The 15,776-nt window shown below is 43.4% G+C and overlaps 1 protein-coding gene across 1 annotated transcript in view; it reads left to right on the forward strand.

The window, feature by feature from the left end:
- Positions 1-15,776, forward strand: part of LOC126474381 (octopamine receptor Oamb-like) — a 524,955-nt gene that overhangs the window by 353,595 nt on the left and 155,584 nt on the right. The window contains exon 7 of the mRNA XM_050101849.1: positions 1,209-1,372. Within this exon, the coding sequence (XP_049957806.1) occupies positions 1,209-1,372 (164 nt within the window). The remainder of the gene's footprint in view (positions 1-1,208; positions 1,373-15,776) is intronic.

Genomic DNA, 15,776 nt, shown 5'->3' on the forward strand with positions numbered 1-15,776 from the left:
ATAAATTTCATTGTTCTTTCGAATTCTCCATACGCCATTCTCCAACACAGGCCCCCAGATTTTTCTCATTCCTTTTCTTTCAAAAACATTCAGTTTTTTCTTTCATTCATCTATACAATGGTCTCCGATTCGAACACAGTGAAGTAAAACTCCTGGCTTATGCAGATGATATAGTGTTGCTGAGTGAAACTGAAGAAGAAACTGAAGAAGAACTGAAGAAGAATTGAAAGACATGAACTGATCTCTCAGGCACAGTGCCAGCAAAATCGGGCTTTTGATTAACCAAGAGAAAACTGAATATATGGAAATAGGTCGAGTCATAAACCCAAATCCTTACTTTGAAATTGACCAACATTCCGAATTCAGAAAAGTTCTCCAGTTTAAATACCTTGGATCACGTTTCAACAGTAAAAATATCATAACAATGCATATAAATAAAAGAATCGCCTCAGGGTCAAGATATCTGTACTCACAAGTCAACCCACTCAAAAGTAAAGCTTTGTCAATCACCACAAAGATGAAGATATACAACACTATTATCTGCCCCATAGTACTGTACGGCTCAGAAAGCTGGACGCTTACAAACATGATTTCACAATACATAATATTAATCAAAAGCTGAGATGACTCCAAATTCCATTCGACAGGAAGCGACGTGGTTCGCATCTACTAAAACGTGAGAGGTGTGATCCATTTCCAATTCGAATCTGTGCCTCTTGCTTTGTTTTTCATCAATAAGACACAAAAATCTTGACTACAGTTTAGAAGAGCAGGCGATCTCTTACGCGAGAGACCCTTTCAGTACTCTGACGTAGCGATCGGTCAAGAGATGTTACGGTACCCCTTTTAACTTCCGTAGAGTTAAATGTTTACTTAGTTTGTCAAATTAGTGTTCACATGTGTGTTTGCGAACACAGTATCTTGTCGTACAAGGGTCCTGATATTGACTCAAACGTCGAAAGCGGTATAAACGCAAAACAAAATTATTGTGGGCATTAACTGGTGTAACCTTTGTCGTCACTGTTTACAGTTGTGTAACACAATCAGAGATGGGATTTGCACCTTAGGATACGCCTTGTGTTTCTGTGGCTCCAGGAGGATTCGGCGGCGCAGCAGCAGCGACAGCGGGAGCGGCACGGCGATGCTGGGTCCAGGAACTGTGTCTGGTGGGGGCGGAGAGTCCGCGGGGGGCAGTGGAGGCGGTGGAGGCGGCGGTGGCGGCGGCGGCGGAGACAAGTCTCCGTCGCCCACGTACGAAGACAACGGCGGCGGTGCTGCAGCCTCCGGGGGCGGCGCTTCCTGTGGAACTGGGGGCGGCAGCGGCCGGCCCAAGCTCATCTCGCGCATGGGCAAGCGCAACATCAAGTCCCAGGTAGGCGGCTGTTAGCTCCAGCTGTTCTCCGCCTCACCTGTTGATGAGTCAGGAACTAGTGTAATGCTACTCGCATAGCTGTTCGTACTGAATTAGCACTGGAAGTATAACATTTACAGAATGAGTTTTCTCTCCGTCGAAGAGTATGCGATGATTTGAAACTTTCTGGCAGATTAAAACTGTCTGCTGCACCCAGACTCGAACACGGAACTTACGCCGTACACGGGCAATTGCTTCAACGACCTAGCTATCCTCAAAAGCTCTGCTGTAATTCTAAATGTGTTCCGTAAATAATCGCCTAGGCTGTTTCTAAGCCATTTTTCCGTAACATTCTTTCTTCCAAGAATGCTAATCCCGAAAGGTACCTAGGAGAACTTATGAGAAGTTTGATAAGTTTAGAGAGATACTCTGGGGAAATTAAAGCTGTTAGAACCAGTCGGGAGTCGTGCCTGCATAGCTCAGATCGTATAGCATTTGCCAGTGAAAGGCAAAGGTTACAGATTGAATCCCATTCCGGCATACAGTTTAAATCTTCCATAGAGTTTGAAATGTAACATTGCCAAGCTGAAGGCAACCAGCATTGTGGATGCTTTACGTGAGTTTCACGGTATGATGTAATTACGGTACAGTATGCACGAAATATCTTGTCCCGTACTCATAGGGCGCACAAAATACCTTGGGCCGTACCAAGAGAGAGAGAATACAATGATAGTGGTGGAAGTTCAGCTGCTGAGGCGCCCTCATGTGATAGGGGAAGTGCATTTCAACAGCTCGGCGAAAGGCTCCTCATAAGTAGAATTTCTAACCTACAGCTATCGAGTCTGAAAACGATCGTATAAACACACGTCATGCCAGTAAGGGCAATAATGCAATAAGTCAGTAGTCTCTGACCGAATAAGGAAGTCAGTGCAAAACAACTGAGGTGGCTGCTTCAAACAAATTAAGCGCACGGTTCAGCAGGCGCAAAGATACAAGGTAGCCACCCGCTTGGGACCAAAAATTTTGGGATTTTGTGATAAGATCTTATGGGACCAAACTTGTGAGGTCATCGGTCCCTAAGCTTACACACTACTTAATCTAACTTAAACTGACTTACTGACTTACGCTAAGGACAACACACACACACCCATGCCCGAGGGAGGACTAGAACCTCCGACGGGGGGAACCGCACGGACCGTGACAAGACGGACAGATCGCGCGGCTACCCCGCGTGGTTCGTAACAAAGGCTTGTACTCATGCAGCACTACGAACGTTATGTCGCGCGTACTGGCGCCCAGGGCTAACATTGGTATCCTTCGCCTTTTGCCAACACTGCCCGTTTTTTAGTTTAGCCCTCGAGCGGGGACGCCTATGTAGACGGCGCATCAACCACAAATAACATTGTTTCGTACCGTTCCATTGTAGTTCCCACTTCTGTTTCTTCATTAGAGCTTCAGCTAACACAGTAATAAGCTGTGTTGTTATACGTCCAAATGAGCAGCAATTAAATAAACAGCGAGCCAGGCGAGAAAAAATTTACGATCAGTGCTAGAAAATGACCCAGACTGCGAGCTGACAGCACAGTCCCCTGATGAAGCAGCTTCCTACGAGATTATTAGTGATGAAATACATTTTTGGTGGGGATCTGATGCACCTGAACTGTGTGGTAACGCTTGTACGCCGCAACAGAAGGAAGTTTATTTTATTATTGTGTAATTAAAGAGTGATTTGGCTCATATAATATAGATTTATTTTATCGTTGCTTAATTAAACTAAGGTTAAATTATGATTTGGCTCGTATATGTTTACGTCGGTCGGATGAAGACAGCTGTTCTTTGCATGTGCATAAAGCACGCCGCGCGCCCTTTCGTGTCACGAAAATCGGTGCGCCCGATGAAGAGTTAGGCTGCATCGGCACTTATGGTGTTTATTCATTTATTGAGTAAAACATCAGTCTACATTGGAGTAAAAGTTGTACGCTTCATTATTTCTTTTTCGTATACGATTCAAGACAAGGCACAGAACACTATCCAAGGTCGTATTACTTGCGACAATAGCTGAATTCCGTTTTCAGTCTTTCTTTTCCAATCACTTCAAAGCTTAACAAAAACACAAGTGCAAAATAAAACTGAAGTTCTGTTGGATCATTCTGCGTAACTAGAGTGATTCAATCTGATATCTGGAAAGAAGAAACAACAGTGTCTCCACAAGGAAAAAGGTAGGACATAGAACTGTTGTTCAACACATTTTAATTAGAGCCTTCTCTTGATTCCCTCTCATACATCTCAGCCTCCTTCTCATTTTAGTGTCGCCTAGTCCTTTTCATTATTCTTTATTCCTTCTTCTTCTCCTTTTTCTTGTTCGTCCTTTTACATTTCCCTTTTCTTATTTTTTGCCTCTCACAAGTACGCGGTGCACATTGCACCCGTAGCTGCTCCCATACCCTGGTTAAGTCACCCTGTGTTCAGCAGTTGGTAATAGTTTCGTTACGCGTGCAAACGTTGGCAGGTTCTAGATTTACCATAGATAGCGTTGCTGCTCATGAAATTTTGTTTGTGTGATTTTCATGTGTGTTGGGCAATGAAGTGAGTAAATCTTTTTTTTCACAATAGCTGTCTTTTACAGTTAATCTCCTTGTAGAAATAATAAACTGCCAATCAGCTGCAAAATGGGAGGTTTATTAAAACTTCTCTACCATATGAACTTCTTCTTCAGAAAGAAATGTTGACAACCTAAACAAGTTATTGCTCCAGCCATGTACAAAATTTTAAAGAATACAGTTAAAAACCATTCCGTCATAAAATCATTTATCGTGGACTGTTCATCGCCATACAGGACTGAAGGTGATGATGTGAACCTTATGAGGAATCCGCTACTCTATTTTCTATAGCTAATAAATGACCTGCAGGAATCAAATATTTGAGTTCTCGTATGAGCTAAAAAGAAACAACTACCATAGACAGGAACATCTACAAGCTGGTCAGCAGAGTATTGGAACAACGGCGACTTAATTTTCATGAAATAAATTGCGCGGTAGGCACGCTGGAAGGAAGAATATACTACATTCTAGATGTTTATCATAGTCATTCATAACACAGTGGAATATTCAGGCGTAAAAGGCTCTTCGGGCGTACGTCAAATGACTGTTTCAAGAATTTAGAAAGCTCCACAATGATATTTGCACATGATTATATTGTGTATAAGGCCAAAGAGTTAAGAAATTGCACTGAAATGTGGGAAGACTGCAGGTGAAAGGCATCTGATGCAAGGATTCGGAGTGGACCCTCAACACAAACAAATGTAAGGTGAAATGTCCATTATCGTTCCATTACGCGATTGCCAGACACTCAATGGAAGCAGTCATTTCTGTTAAATATCTCGGAGTCCCGTACGCATCAATTAAATTTGAACGACGACATAAAACTAATCTTGAACGCAAATGACAACTGTGATTCATTGGAAGGAAACAGTTTTAAGAGATCTTCTCTGCGTAGATTTGACCGTGCATTTATATAATAATATGACACGAAAGATCGTGATGAACTAGACCTTGCTGATATAGACTTAAAGAACTACTTCCGAAGTTTATGAAAGAAACCATTTCAGAAATTTTTAATGTACCCCAAAAGAAGACCAAAAATAGCGTCATTTATTTCATAGATAGTGGCGGAACAGCCCGTAATTTTACTCGGGTATACCTGCGAAAGCCAATTAAACTCGCGCCTCGTCATGAGTATGCAGCAGTATGATGTTCTCTGAATGTAAGCACAGTTCTTGTTGTTGGACGGCTGCCAGATTTAAAGTTCCCACCGACTGTATGTCTTGCACCAATAGCGAACGAATAGCACTGCTATGATTGGTCGGCGCTCGGAATATAATGGCGGACGCCACAGCTTACGCAAATTGCGATGTATTACAACAAAACGTCTATTGGAAACACTGCACACATAGGCCTATATAAAAACATGAGCCTTCGCAAAAGGTACGTAAAAATACATGCAATAACAAACAAAATAAATTAAAAAAGAGAGATAGAATTATCAAACGGTAATGACACAGGAATAACTACGACGCATATAACATCAACACTGATTGCAAACACTCTTCACAGAAATTACATTTATTTATGGGAAAGCAGTGATGGCTAAAGATACATTATAGACGAAAAGAAAAACTGTAACTGTAACTGTCGGAATACTCGTATTTTAAAGTCTTGACTTAGCAACAGCTTTGTGTCGTAGTTTACCTGGTCGTAATCGGTGCGATCTGACGTCTACGGCAGCTCGTCACGGTAGCGGCGTAATTAAAGTGGCTCCATCAGTTGTGAAATTGGAGCAGATGTGCCCTCTTGTTTGGTACATGATTCTCCAGATAGTAATATCATGCTCCATTGCGTTCCTTTGATAGCATATTGGTCGAACGTAATTGTTGCTGTTTCGGATATACAGGAATGTCGGCTTTGACCAGTGACTTAGAAAACATGCTACATACACCGTAAACCGTTTAGCAACTGTTACGTTAAGTTTTTGGCTAAGTTTTTTTGAACAGGCTAAGGCGCTGATCACTCTGTCACCACAGTCAGATTTTTTAAATATCACATTCGTTGGCTTCGCAAGATGACAACCAATCTCTCACCTTCCAACTTAACCTAGACCGCGGGCAGACCTAGAGATCAGTCTGTCACCATAAACAAGTTTATTTAAGAAGTTTGTTTACATTTTACATTCGGTGGATTCACCTACTTACAACCTATCTGTCACCTACCAACCTAACGTTCACCTCGGTGGTTAAAGCTGCAGGTCAATGCGTCACCACAACTAAGTCTTTTTTTCACATTTTTTAGCTTTGCAACTAACAACAAAACTATGAATATGTGCTCCAAAAGGTGATGTGACGGCAGCCACGAACGTTACTTTATTGGGTAAAAGCCTATGAGTCCTATCTAATCTCCTCTTGAAGTTTTCTTCCACTCGTGATTCTGTTATCAACGATGCGTACACAGTTTCAAAACGGTGCAACATTCACCTTAACTCATGTTTTAACACACTAGACCGTTACAATGGCTCTGAGTACTATGGGACTTAAATTATGAGGTCAGCAGTTCCCCGCTGGACCGTTAATTAAGTTACAAATAAAATAAGAAATTTTAAACTACATTAGTTTGTTCAACTCAGATCCAGACAGTTTGGTTCAAATAACAACAATCACTGCTCGTCCACATGTGTACTGCCGCTGCCATTCATAACACTCCGCGAAGCTAGCAATATTTTCGTAATGTTCACATCCAATTTTAGTTCAAACCGGTTCAAAAACAGAAAAAAATATAGCTGCCTGTGTTTTTATCCCACTCGGCAATAGCACAACACACGCGCGTACATGTTATGCCACTGCACACCCACTGACTGTCGCTTGTCAATTGCAGCGATCGATATTGTTGTCACTTAAAAAAAAAATGGTTCAAATGGCTTGAGCACTATGGCACTTAACTGCTGAGGTCATCAGTCCCCTAGAACTTAGAACTACTTAAACCTAACTAACCTAAGGACATCACACACATCCATGCCCGAGGCAGGATTCCAACCTGCGACCGTAGCGGTCACGCGGTTCCAGACTGTAGCGCCTAGAACCGCTCGGCCACCCTGGCCGGCCGATATTGTTGTCGCCTCACAGTTTATACAACAGTTCTGCATATTACATTTGGTGTCACACTGTGCATTCAACAAAAGCAAAGAAGATCAAACATAATTTGAAGTTTTGTATATTCAATTACTAAGAGACTCATGTAGCAATTTATTATTATTATGTGCGATTAGACCCTGTTGGAATTAGACCCTGTTGGACCATCCAAAGCTTCTTGATTTTTTTCTTTTTTTCCACATGCTTTCATTTTTTGTCCATGGGCTCTTTTCCTTTCCTCTGTCCATTTTGTTTCTGCTTTCTTCGGAGCTTCGTTCTCTGACTTAACTTTCCATCTGTCAACTTTCTGCTTAAATACCTTTCTGTCCAAAATATCTGAATAATTAATCTGAGCTTCTGGTACGTCCTTTCTGACCTTTTGTATCCAGGGTATAGTTTTAAGTTCTTCTATGTATTTGAGAATTTTGTGGGTAAGTCTTGTTTGGGAAGTCTAGAGACGTTCCCATAAAATTTTAATCGCCTTTTTCTAATGTCTGCTGCAAGGTTGGACAGTTTCTCAGTTGTTTGTCGAGATTATAGTCTATAGCCCTCTTTTGTTTTCTTTGGCCCTGGTATCTTTCTGATGATTTTACATTCTTCATTAATAAGATTTCTAGGTCATCTTTTATATGAATTGTCAGGGTTTCACTGGCAAACAGGACTTCAGGTTTTAATACTGTACTACAGTGCCTAATTTTAGGGTATTTGGACAAGCATTTTTTATTGTACCCCGTGTAGGTTCTTCCATAGCCTCTAGTTTTTGGAGGCGAATGCTTTGTGCAATTTTCTCTCGCCGCGTAAGTTCAAGTACTTCACCTATTTAAAACAAGGGACTCTATTGACATGATCGTATTTTGTAGACACGTTTTGCGTGTCAGTTTTTGTGGCGGTGAACTCAGACTTTAGGAAAGGTATTTGCAGATCAACTTTCTTTACACTTTCTTCAAGGGTTTCTACCTGTTCAATTTCTGTTATCTCATCATCCGCTAGTAAGGCTAAGTGGTCAACAAAAGCTAACCATTAAATTCTTGTGTCATCCCTGACTCCCTCAACTGTATAAGTTCCCAACAGTTTTTATTCTTCAATTCCTTTCCCATTCGCTGATGACCTTGTCCAACACAATACTGAATAGGAGAGGTGAAAGACCATCAAATTTTAGGACGCCAGTTCTGATCGAAAGGTCTCGGATAATTCACCCACGAATTTTACCTTGGAGATAGTATCGGTCCACGTTTCTTTGATGAGGTTAAGTATTTTTGGATCTAACGCTTGTTCTTCAAGGATATCTGAAAGTGCTTGTCGGTTAACTGAGTCGTATGCCTTTTTAAAGTCAACAAATGTGTAAATTATTGGGCTGTTACTGACTGCTTTGTATTTTTGCATGGTCTTTAGATTCAAAATTTGTTCTGTACAGATCTATTGGGGAGAAAGCCACCCTGGTAATGTAATAACTTAAATAAAACGAAACATAGGCACATTCAGCAGTGTAGAACAAACCAAAAAAACTATTTTATACCGCCAAAGATATACGTACAGAGTAAAAGGAAGCAATAGAAGGTAAAGAAAAATAATATATCTATTCCAGTTATCAAAATCTTCACAGAATATTCATCAAGAAATATAATCCATCTGTGGGTGAGGTGGCATACAAAACCCCCATTCCACGTCAGAGCTGCTCATCATTCTTGTACCATTGAGAAGCAGGATTCATAGTTCAAATAAAAAAGATCCAACGAAGACGTCGCGAACATTCCCATCCAACTTCAGTGGCAGAAGCTACACTCGTGCTCATAAATTCAGGATAATTGCAGAATGTGGTACCACACAATGTGGCGCTACACAAAACTGCCGCTAATAGCATAGGCACATAGGGAACACACACGACAAAGATCTGTAAGTCCGCAGTATTGTCGATAATTTGAGGAAACCGTCCCAAAACACATGTGCAACAAAATGCCACTTTTTGCTGCGCAATTACCCCGACAACAATATGGGATATGATCACAATGCACACGTACACAAGCCGCACAATGGGTTGGCATACTCTGGATCAGGTGGTCGAGCAGCTGCTGGGGTGTAGCCTCCCATTCTTGCACCAGTGCCTGTCGGAGCCCCTGAAGTGTCGTACGGGTTTGAAGACGTGCAGCGATACGTCGTCCGAGAGCATTCCAGACGCTGCCGATGGGTTTAGATCTGGGGAACAGGCAGGCTACTCCGTTCCCCTGATATCTTCTGTTTCCAGGTACTCCTCCACGATGGCAGCTAGGTGGGACCGTGCGTTATCATCCATCAGGAGGAAGGTGGGACCCACTGCACCCCTGGAAAGGCGGACATACTGATGCAAAATGACGTCCCGATACCCCTGACATGTTACAGTTCCTCTGTCAAAGACATGCAGGGGTGTTCGTGCACCAATCAAAATCCTATCCCACATCACCAAACCACGACCTCCATACAGGTCCCTTTCAAGGACATTAAGGGGTTGCTATCTGGTTCCTGGTTCACGTCAAATGAAAACCCGAAGAGAATCACTGTTCAGACTATACTTGGACCCGTCCGTGAACATAACCTGGGACTACTCTTCCAATGACCATGTACTGTGTTCTTGACACCAGGCTTTACGGGATCTCCTGCGACCAGGGTCAGTGGAATGCACCTTCCAGGTCTCCGGGCGAATAAACCATGTTCGTTCAGTCATCTGTAGACTGTGTGTCTAGAGACAACTGTTCCAGTGGGTGCTGTAAGGTCCTGAGCAAGGCTACCTGTAGTACTCCGTGGCCGTCTGCGGGAACTGATGGTGAGATATCGATCTTCTTGTGGTATTGTACATTGTGGACCTCCCGTACTGTAGCGCCTGGACACGTTTCCTGTCTGCTGGTATCGTTGCCATAATCTTGAGATCACACTTTGTGGCACACGGAGGGCCCGTGCTACGACCTGCTGTGTTTGACCAGCCTCCATTCACCCTAGTGTTCTACCCCTCATAACGGCATCAATATGTGTTGTTTGAGCCATTTTCAGCACACAGTCTCCACAAGCACGTCTTAAAACGTCTCCACACTTGACGACCGCAGGTCAAATACACCGCATGGTATACACCGAGGTGATTTAAACCCGCAAACCGCCCACCAGAGCTTTGTTTCACTATGTATCAGCATTATCCTTAATTTATGAGCAAGAGTATACAAGGGGGCATTCTGCACATTACGCTGATGGAAATGGAAAGAACTGAAGAAGGAAACGTCCGACATATATCAGACTCTGTTTAGATATTCTTCACGTAACAGGCATTAATTGATTAAAATGGTATTCCATTCTGACTGATTATCAACATCAGTATGAAATCTGATTCCCACGGGCAGTAATACACACCTTTATTCGGTGTCGCGTGAAAGCAAATTGCCTCCAAGTGTCACCTTAAGAAATGCCTGAAAGAAATGCTGTATCACTTCATCAAGATTACTGGTTAGAGGTTGGTATGAAAGCATATTTCCTTCCATCGCATACCAGCACTGCTCTAGGGTTCGTACAATACTCAGAGCGTTTTTAATCTGAAATGCAATGTGAGATCTTGCGTTATCATGCTAGAAGAAACTATTTGGGCCTTCCTCTTGAAGGGTGTGTTAATCGTGTTTATTATTCTTTCCACGTAGTGGTGACCATTTAGCCTACCTTCAACAATTATCATAACAGTCCTGTTGTCATATACAGTAGTTCCCAATTACATCACTCAAGAAGCTGGAGGGGTCTGGGTCTCAAGAGTCGTTACCGCCTGTGGTCTCTCACCATGTCGTGTACGGACACGTTGGCAAGGAACTGACCGCCACAAACAGAAACAGGACTTGACGCTAACACCAGAGAATAAACTGAAGTGACAAAAGCCACGGGATACCTTATAATATCCTGTCGGATCTCCTTTAGCCTGGTGTAGTGCTGAAGCTCGATGTGCCGTGGACTCTAAAAAGTCATTGGATGTGCCCTGCAGAAATACTGAGCCATGTTGTCTCTGTTGCGCATATGTTGCCTGGGCAGGATTTTGGTCGATGGGACTCGTGTCCAACGGTTTGGGTGGCAAAATCATTGGCTCGAATTATCCAGAATGTACTTCAAACCAATCGCGAACAACTGTGGCTCAGAGACAATGTTATCTATTATATTCCATCGTTGTTTGAGAACGTGATGTCCGTGAACAGCTGCAAATGATCTGCAGGTAGTTGAACATAATCATTTCCAGTCAAGGATCGGTTCAGTTGGACCAAAGGACGCATTACATTCTTTTTAAACGCAGCTCACACCGTATGGAGCCACCACCACCTTGTACAGCGCTTTGTTGACAACCTAGGTCCATGGCTTGGTAGGCTCTGCACCACATTTGAACCCTACCATCAGCTCTTACCAACTGACATAGGGAGTCATCTGACCAGGGCATGATTTTCCAGCCTAGGGTCCAGCCAATATGGTCACAATCCCGGAAAGGAGCTTCAGTCGATGCTGCCATAGCCCATTAATGCCAAATTTTGTCGCACTATCCTAATGGATATGTTCGTCGAATGTTCCAAATTGATTTCTGCTGTTGTTTCACTCAGTGTTGCTTGTCTGTTAGCACTTGCAGCTGTACACAAAAGCTACTGCTCTCAGTCATTAAGTGAAGGCAATCGGCCACTGCATTGTCCGTTCCGAGAGGTAATGTGTGCTCTTCGCAAACTCTTGACACCGTGGATCTCGGAATACTGAATTCCCTAACGATTTCCGAAAACGAATGTCCCATGCTTCTAGCTTCAACTACCATTCTGCGTTCAAAGTCTGTTAATTCCCGTCGTGCAACAACAATAACGTCGGAAGCCTCTTCGCATGAATCACCTGGGTAGAAATGGTACCTCCACCAATGCACTGCCCTTTTATACTTTGCGTACGCGACACTACCGCCTTCTGTGTATGTTCATATCACTATCCCATGACCTGTCACATCCGTGTACCTTTCTATGTTCCAGTTGATTCTGGCTCTACAGCACGCAATTCTCTGGTCTCTTCAGTGTCAGCAATACAAGATGGATGGGAACTGGATATCTGATCACAAATTCCAATAATCTGGGACACTATCTCTCACCTCTGCTCGGATTTTAGTGGTTGTCAGAGCCTGTCGAGCAATCGTATAATCTTGTCGTTGTATAATCGGCGTGGAAGGAGCTGTGCTCACTATTCTCGCCCCACTGTTGACCTCGGTCCATGTTGTCATAACTCGTTTCGCAGTCATTGCAATACCGCCAAATGGCTGTGCGATCTGCCGTTAAGGTAATCCCGTTTCTCTCCTACCAGTGGTTCGACATTTTTTGAAGATCGTAGGATTGTGGCAAGCACATGTACATTTCAATGTAAAGCGACTGCCTACATTTTGGCTGTCGTGTATCGCAGTGAAACTGATAGTGTTCCGTCAAGACTTTTTACTCTGTAATTACGAGAAATAGTATGACATATAACGATAGTATTGTAATTAGAGGGAAAGATGTTCCTGATCTATTATATGGCAAAAACGGGTTTAGAACCCAGGAGTCATTTGTTGTTACATTTTCATCAGATCTAAAGTTGTTCGACACTATCCGAAACCTATCAGTTTGATATAATAAAAACGGCGATTGGAAGACTGACGATAGTTTGTATTAACTGTGAACTGCCCAAATGCACCTTCCATACAGTCTTTCAACAGAAGACTTGCGGGATCCTCCCCTATCCCTGGAACAACGACAAGATTTTCCATTTCATTATCACCGCTCTTCAAACCTGAGCTGCTAAATGGCTTACCCCTCTTGCCTGGTGTGGTAATTTCGCTTAGCTCGGCGTGACACGTATCCCGGACGTTGAGGTTCTACGGTGAGAGAGGCCCACAGAGAGATACAGTGAGGGAGAGAGGGGGGAAGAAAAGGACAGGGAGAGAGAGAGAGAGAGAGAGGGAGCGCTGCTAGCCCGGCGTATCAGTATCCGGGCCCACTTAGGGTGCAGGCAGAGGCCTTTCACGGCCGGGGCCCCTTTGTCGAGTGGCCACTCCGCCAAGAAAGGCTTGAAACCTGCCGCGGAAGGCGGTGCAGTATTTTTAACCCCTTTCATCGTCAAAACGAGTACCCCCCCGCCTGCGTAGGTCAAAGGTGCGCGCCGACCAAGTTCGCGAATCTGGTGTAGTCGCCCCAGCGACGAAATTAAGCGGTCATGGGGCGTTTATGGAGACATACCAGCAGAGTTTTGGGGAAAAAATATCCACAAAACCCCGGAGATAGCAAGCCATATAAATGCCAGAATTATTTCACAATGAGCTTTAATGTTTATGCGTCCGAATTGCTGACAAGAGTAATGGAGAAGAAGACTGAGGATCCTTTAGATCGCAAACAGTTTTGCTTTACGAAAGATAAAGGCACACGAGCTGCAGATGCCTTTGATAACAGAAGCAAGAATTAAGAAAAACGAAGCTCCTTCACAGGATTTGTCTACCATGTAAAATGTTCAACAATGGGAAACATTGCAACATGTTTGATGTTAGGAAAAATATGTATACGCTACATGGAAAGATGGTTAACAATCTACAAGAAACAAGAACAGAAAAATAAAAACAGGAGACTGAAACAAAGCATTCGTATTAAAAAGGATGTCAGTTAGGGATTCAGACTTCGCCCCCTTCCTCCGTTATGACTGTTATAACTGTTCAATCTGTATATAGAACACATGACGACGGACATAAGAGATTATTTCAGGAATGAGTTTAAAATTCAGGGCCAAAGGATTTCGGGGATTTCAGTGATACGTTACATAGATGATCTTTCATATGTCACGGTCGTTTAGTTGCACTATAATAAAACATTTGCCGTGACCGTAGTTTACATTGACTTTGTTGCACATTATGTGTGGCGGCGTTAGGCCATTTACAAAGGATCTAAAGTAATACGGGCGCACATGAGAGCAGTCAATTCTGAACCAAGGCTTCCCCTTCATGTCTCTCGACTCTTGTAACTGTCACCTGGTTTTTGTACAAGTTGTAAATAGCATTTCACTCCCTGTATTTTACCTCTCCTATCTTCCGACTTTCAAAGAGAGTATTCCACTCAACATTGTCAAAAGCTTTCTCTAAGTCTACAAGTACTACAAATGTAGGTTTACCTTTCCTTAACCTAACCTCTAAAGTAAGTCGTAGGTTTAGTATCGCTTCACGTGTTCCTACATTTCTCCAATATCCAAACTGAGCTTCCCCGAGATCGGCTTCTACCAGTTTTCCCATTATTCTGTAAGGAATTGGTGTCAGTATTTTGCTACCACGACTTCTCTCCGTCCGAACAGGCCTTTGAAGGCCCAACGGTACCGACCGGCCGCCGTGTCATACTCACTCAGATCACAGGCGTCACTGGATGCGGATATGGAGGGGCATGTGCTCAGCACACCGCTCTCCTCCGTATGTCAGTTTACGAGACCGGAGCCGCTACTTCTCAGTCAGGTAGCTCCTCAGTTTGCCTCACAGGGGCTGAGTGCAGCCCACTTGCCAAACAGCGCTCGGCAGACCGGGTGGTCACCTACCCAAGTGCTAGCCCAGCCCGAAAACTTCGGTAATCTGAAGGGAACCGGTGTTATCACGGCGGCAAGGCCGTCGGCAACGATGACTTAGTTTAATAGTGATTTGGTAATTTACACACCTGTCAGCACCTTCTTTGGAATTGCAATTATTACATTCTTCTTGAAGTTTGAGGGTATTTTACCTGTCTCATACATCTTTCACACAAGATGGAACAATTATGTCACGCCTGGTGCTCCGAAGTCTGTCAGTAGTTCTGACGGAATGTCTTCTATTCCCAGGGCTGTCTTTTGAATTAGCCTCTTCAGTGCTCTTTCAGATTCTTCACGAAGTATCATATCTCCCACCTCATCCTCGCTACGTCCTTAGCCCTTTCTACAGTATTACTCTCAGGTTCATCTCCTTCATACAGACTCTGTATATACTCCTTCTGCCTATCAGCTTTCCCTTCTTTCGTGCCGGCCGCAGTGGCCGTGCGGTTCTAGGCGCTCCAGTCCGTAGCCGCGCTGCTGCTTCGGTCGCAGGTTCGAATCCTGCCTCGGGCATGGGTGTGTGTGATGTTCTTAGTTTAGTTAGGTTTAAGTAGTTCTAAGTTCTAGGGGACTGATGACCACAGCAGTTGAGTCCCATAGTGCTCAGAGCCATTTGAACCATTTTGCACCTTCTTTCGTCAGATCTGGTTTTCTATCTGAGCCGTTGATATTCACACAGCTGCTGCTATTTCCTCCAAAGGCCTCTTTTATTTTCCTGTAGGCGGTATCTATCATTCCCCCAGTGAAATATGCTTCTAAATCCTTAAATTTGTCGTCTAGCCATTCAAAAACGGTTCAAATGGCGCTGAGCGCTATGGGACTTAACACCTGAGGTCATCAGTCCCATAGAACATAGAACTACTTAAATCTAACTAACCTAAGGACATCACAACATCCATGTCCAAGGCAGGATTCGAACCTGCGACAGTAGCGAACGGTTCCAGACTGAAGCGCCTAGTCATTCCTGCATAGTCACTTGGCACTTCCTGTCAGTCGCATTATTTACGCGTTTCTATTCCTTTCATCTGCTTTATTTCCTGCATTTTTTAATTTTCTCTTTTCATCAGTTAAATTCAATGTCTCCTGTATCATCCAAGGATTTCTACTAGACCTGGTCTTTTTACCTAGTTGATCCCATGCCAGCTTCATTATTTCATCTCTTAAAGC

This window comes from Schistocerca serialis, chromosome 4 (genome assembly GCF_023864345.2).
Source record: "Schistocerca serialis cubense isolate TAMUIC-IGC-003099 chromosome 4, iqSchSeri2.2, whole genome shotgun sequence".
Classification (NCBI taxonomy): Eukaryota; Metazoa; Arthropoda; class Insecta; order Orthoptera; family Acrididae; genus Schistocerca; species Schistocerca serialis.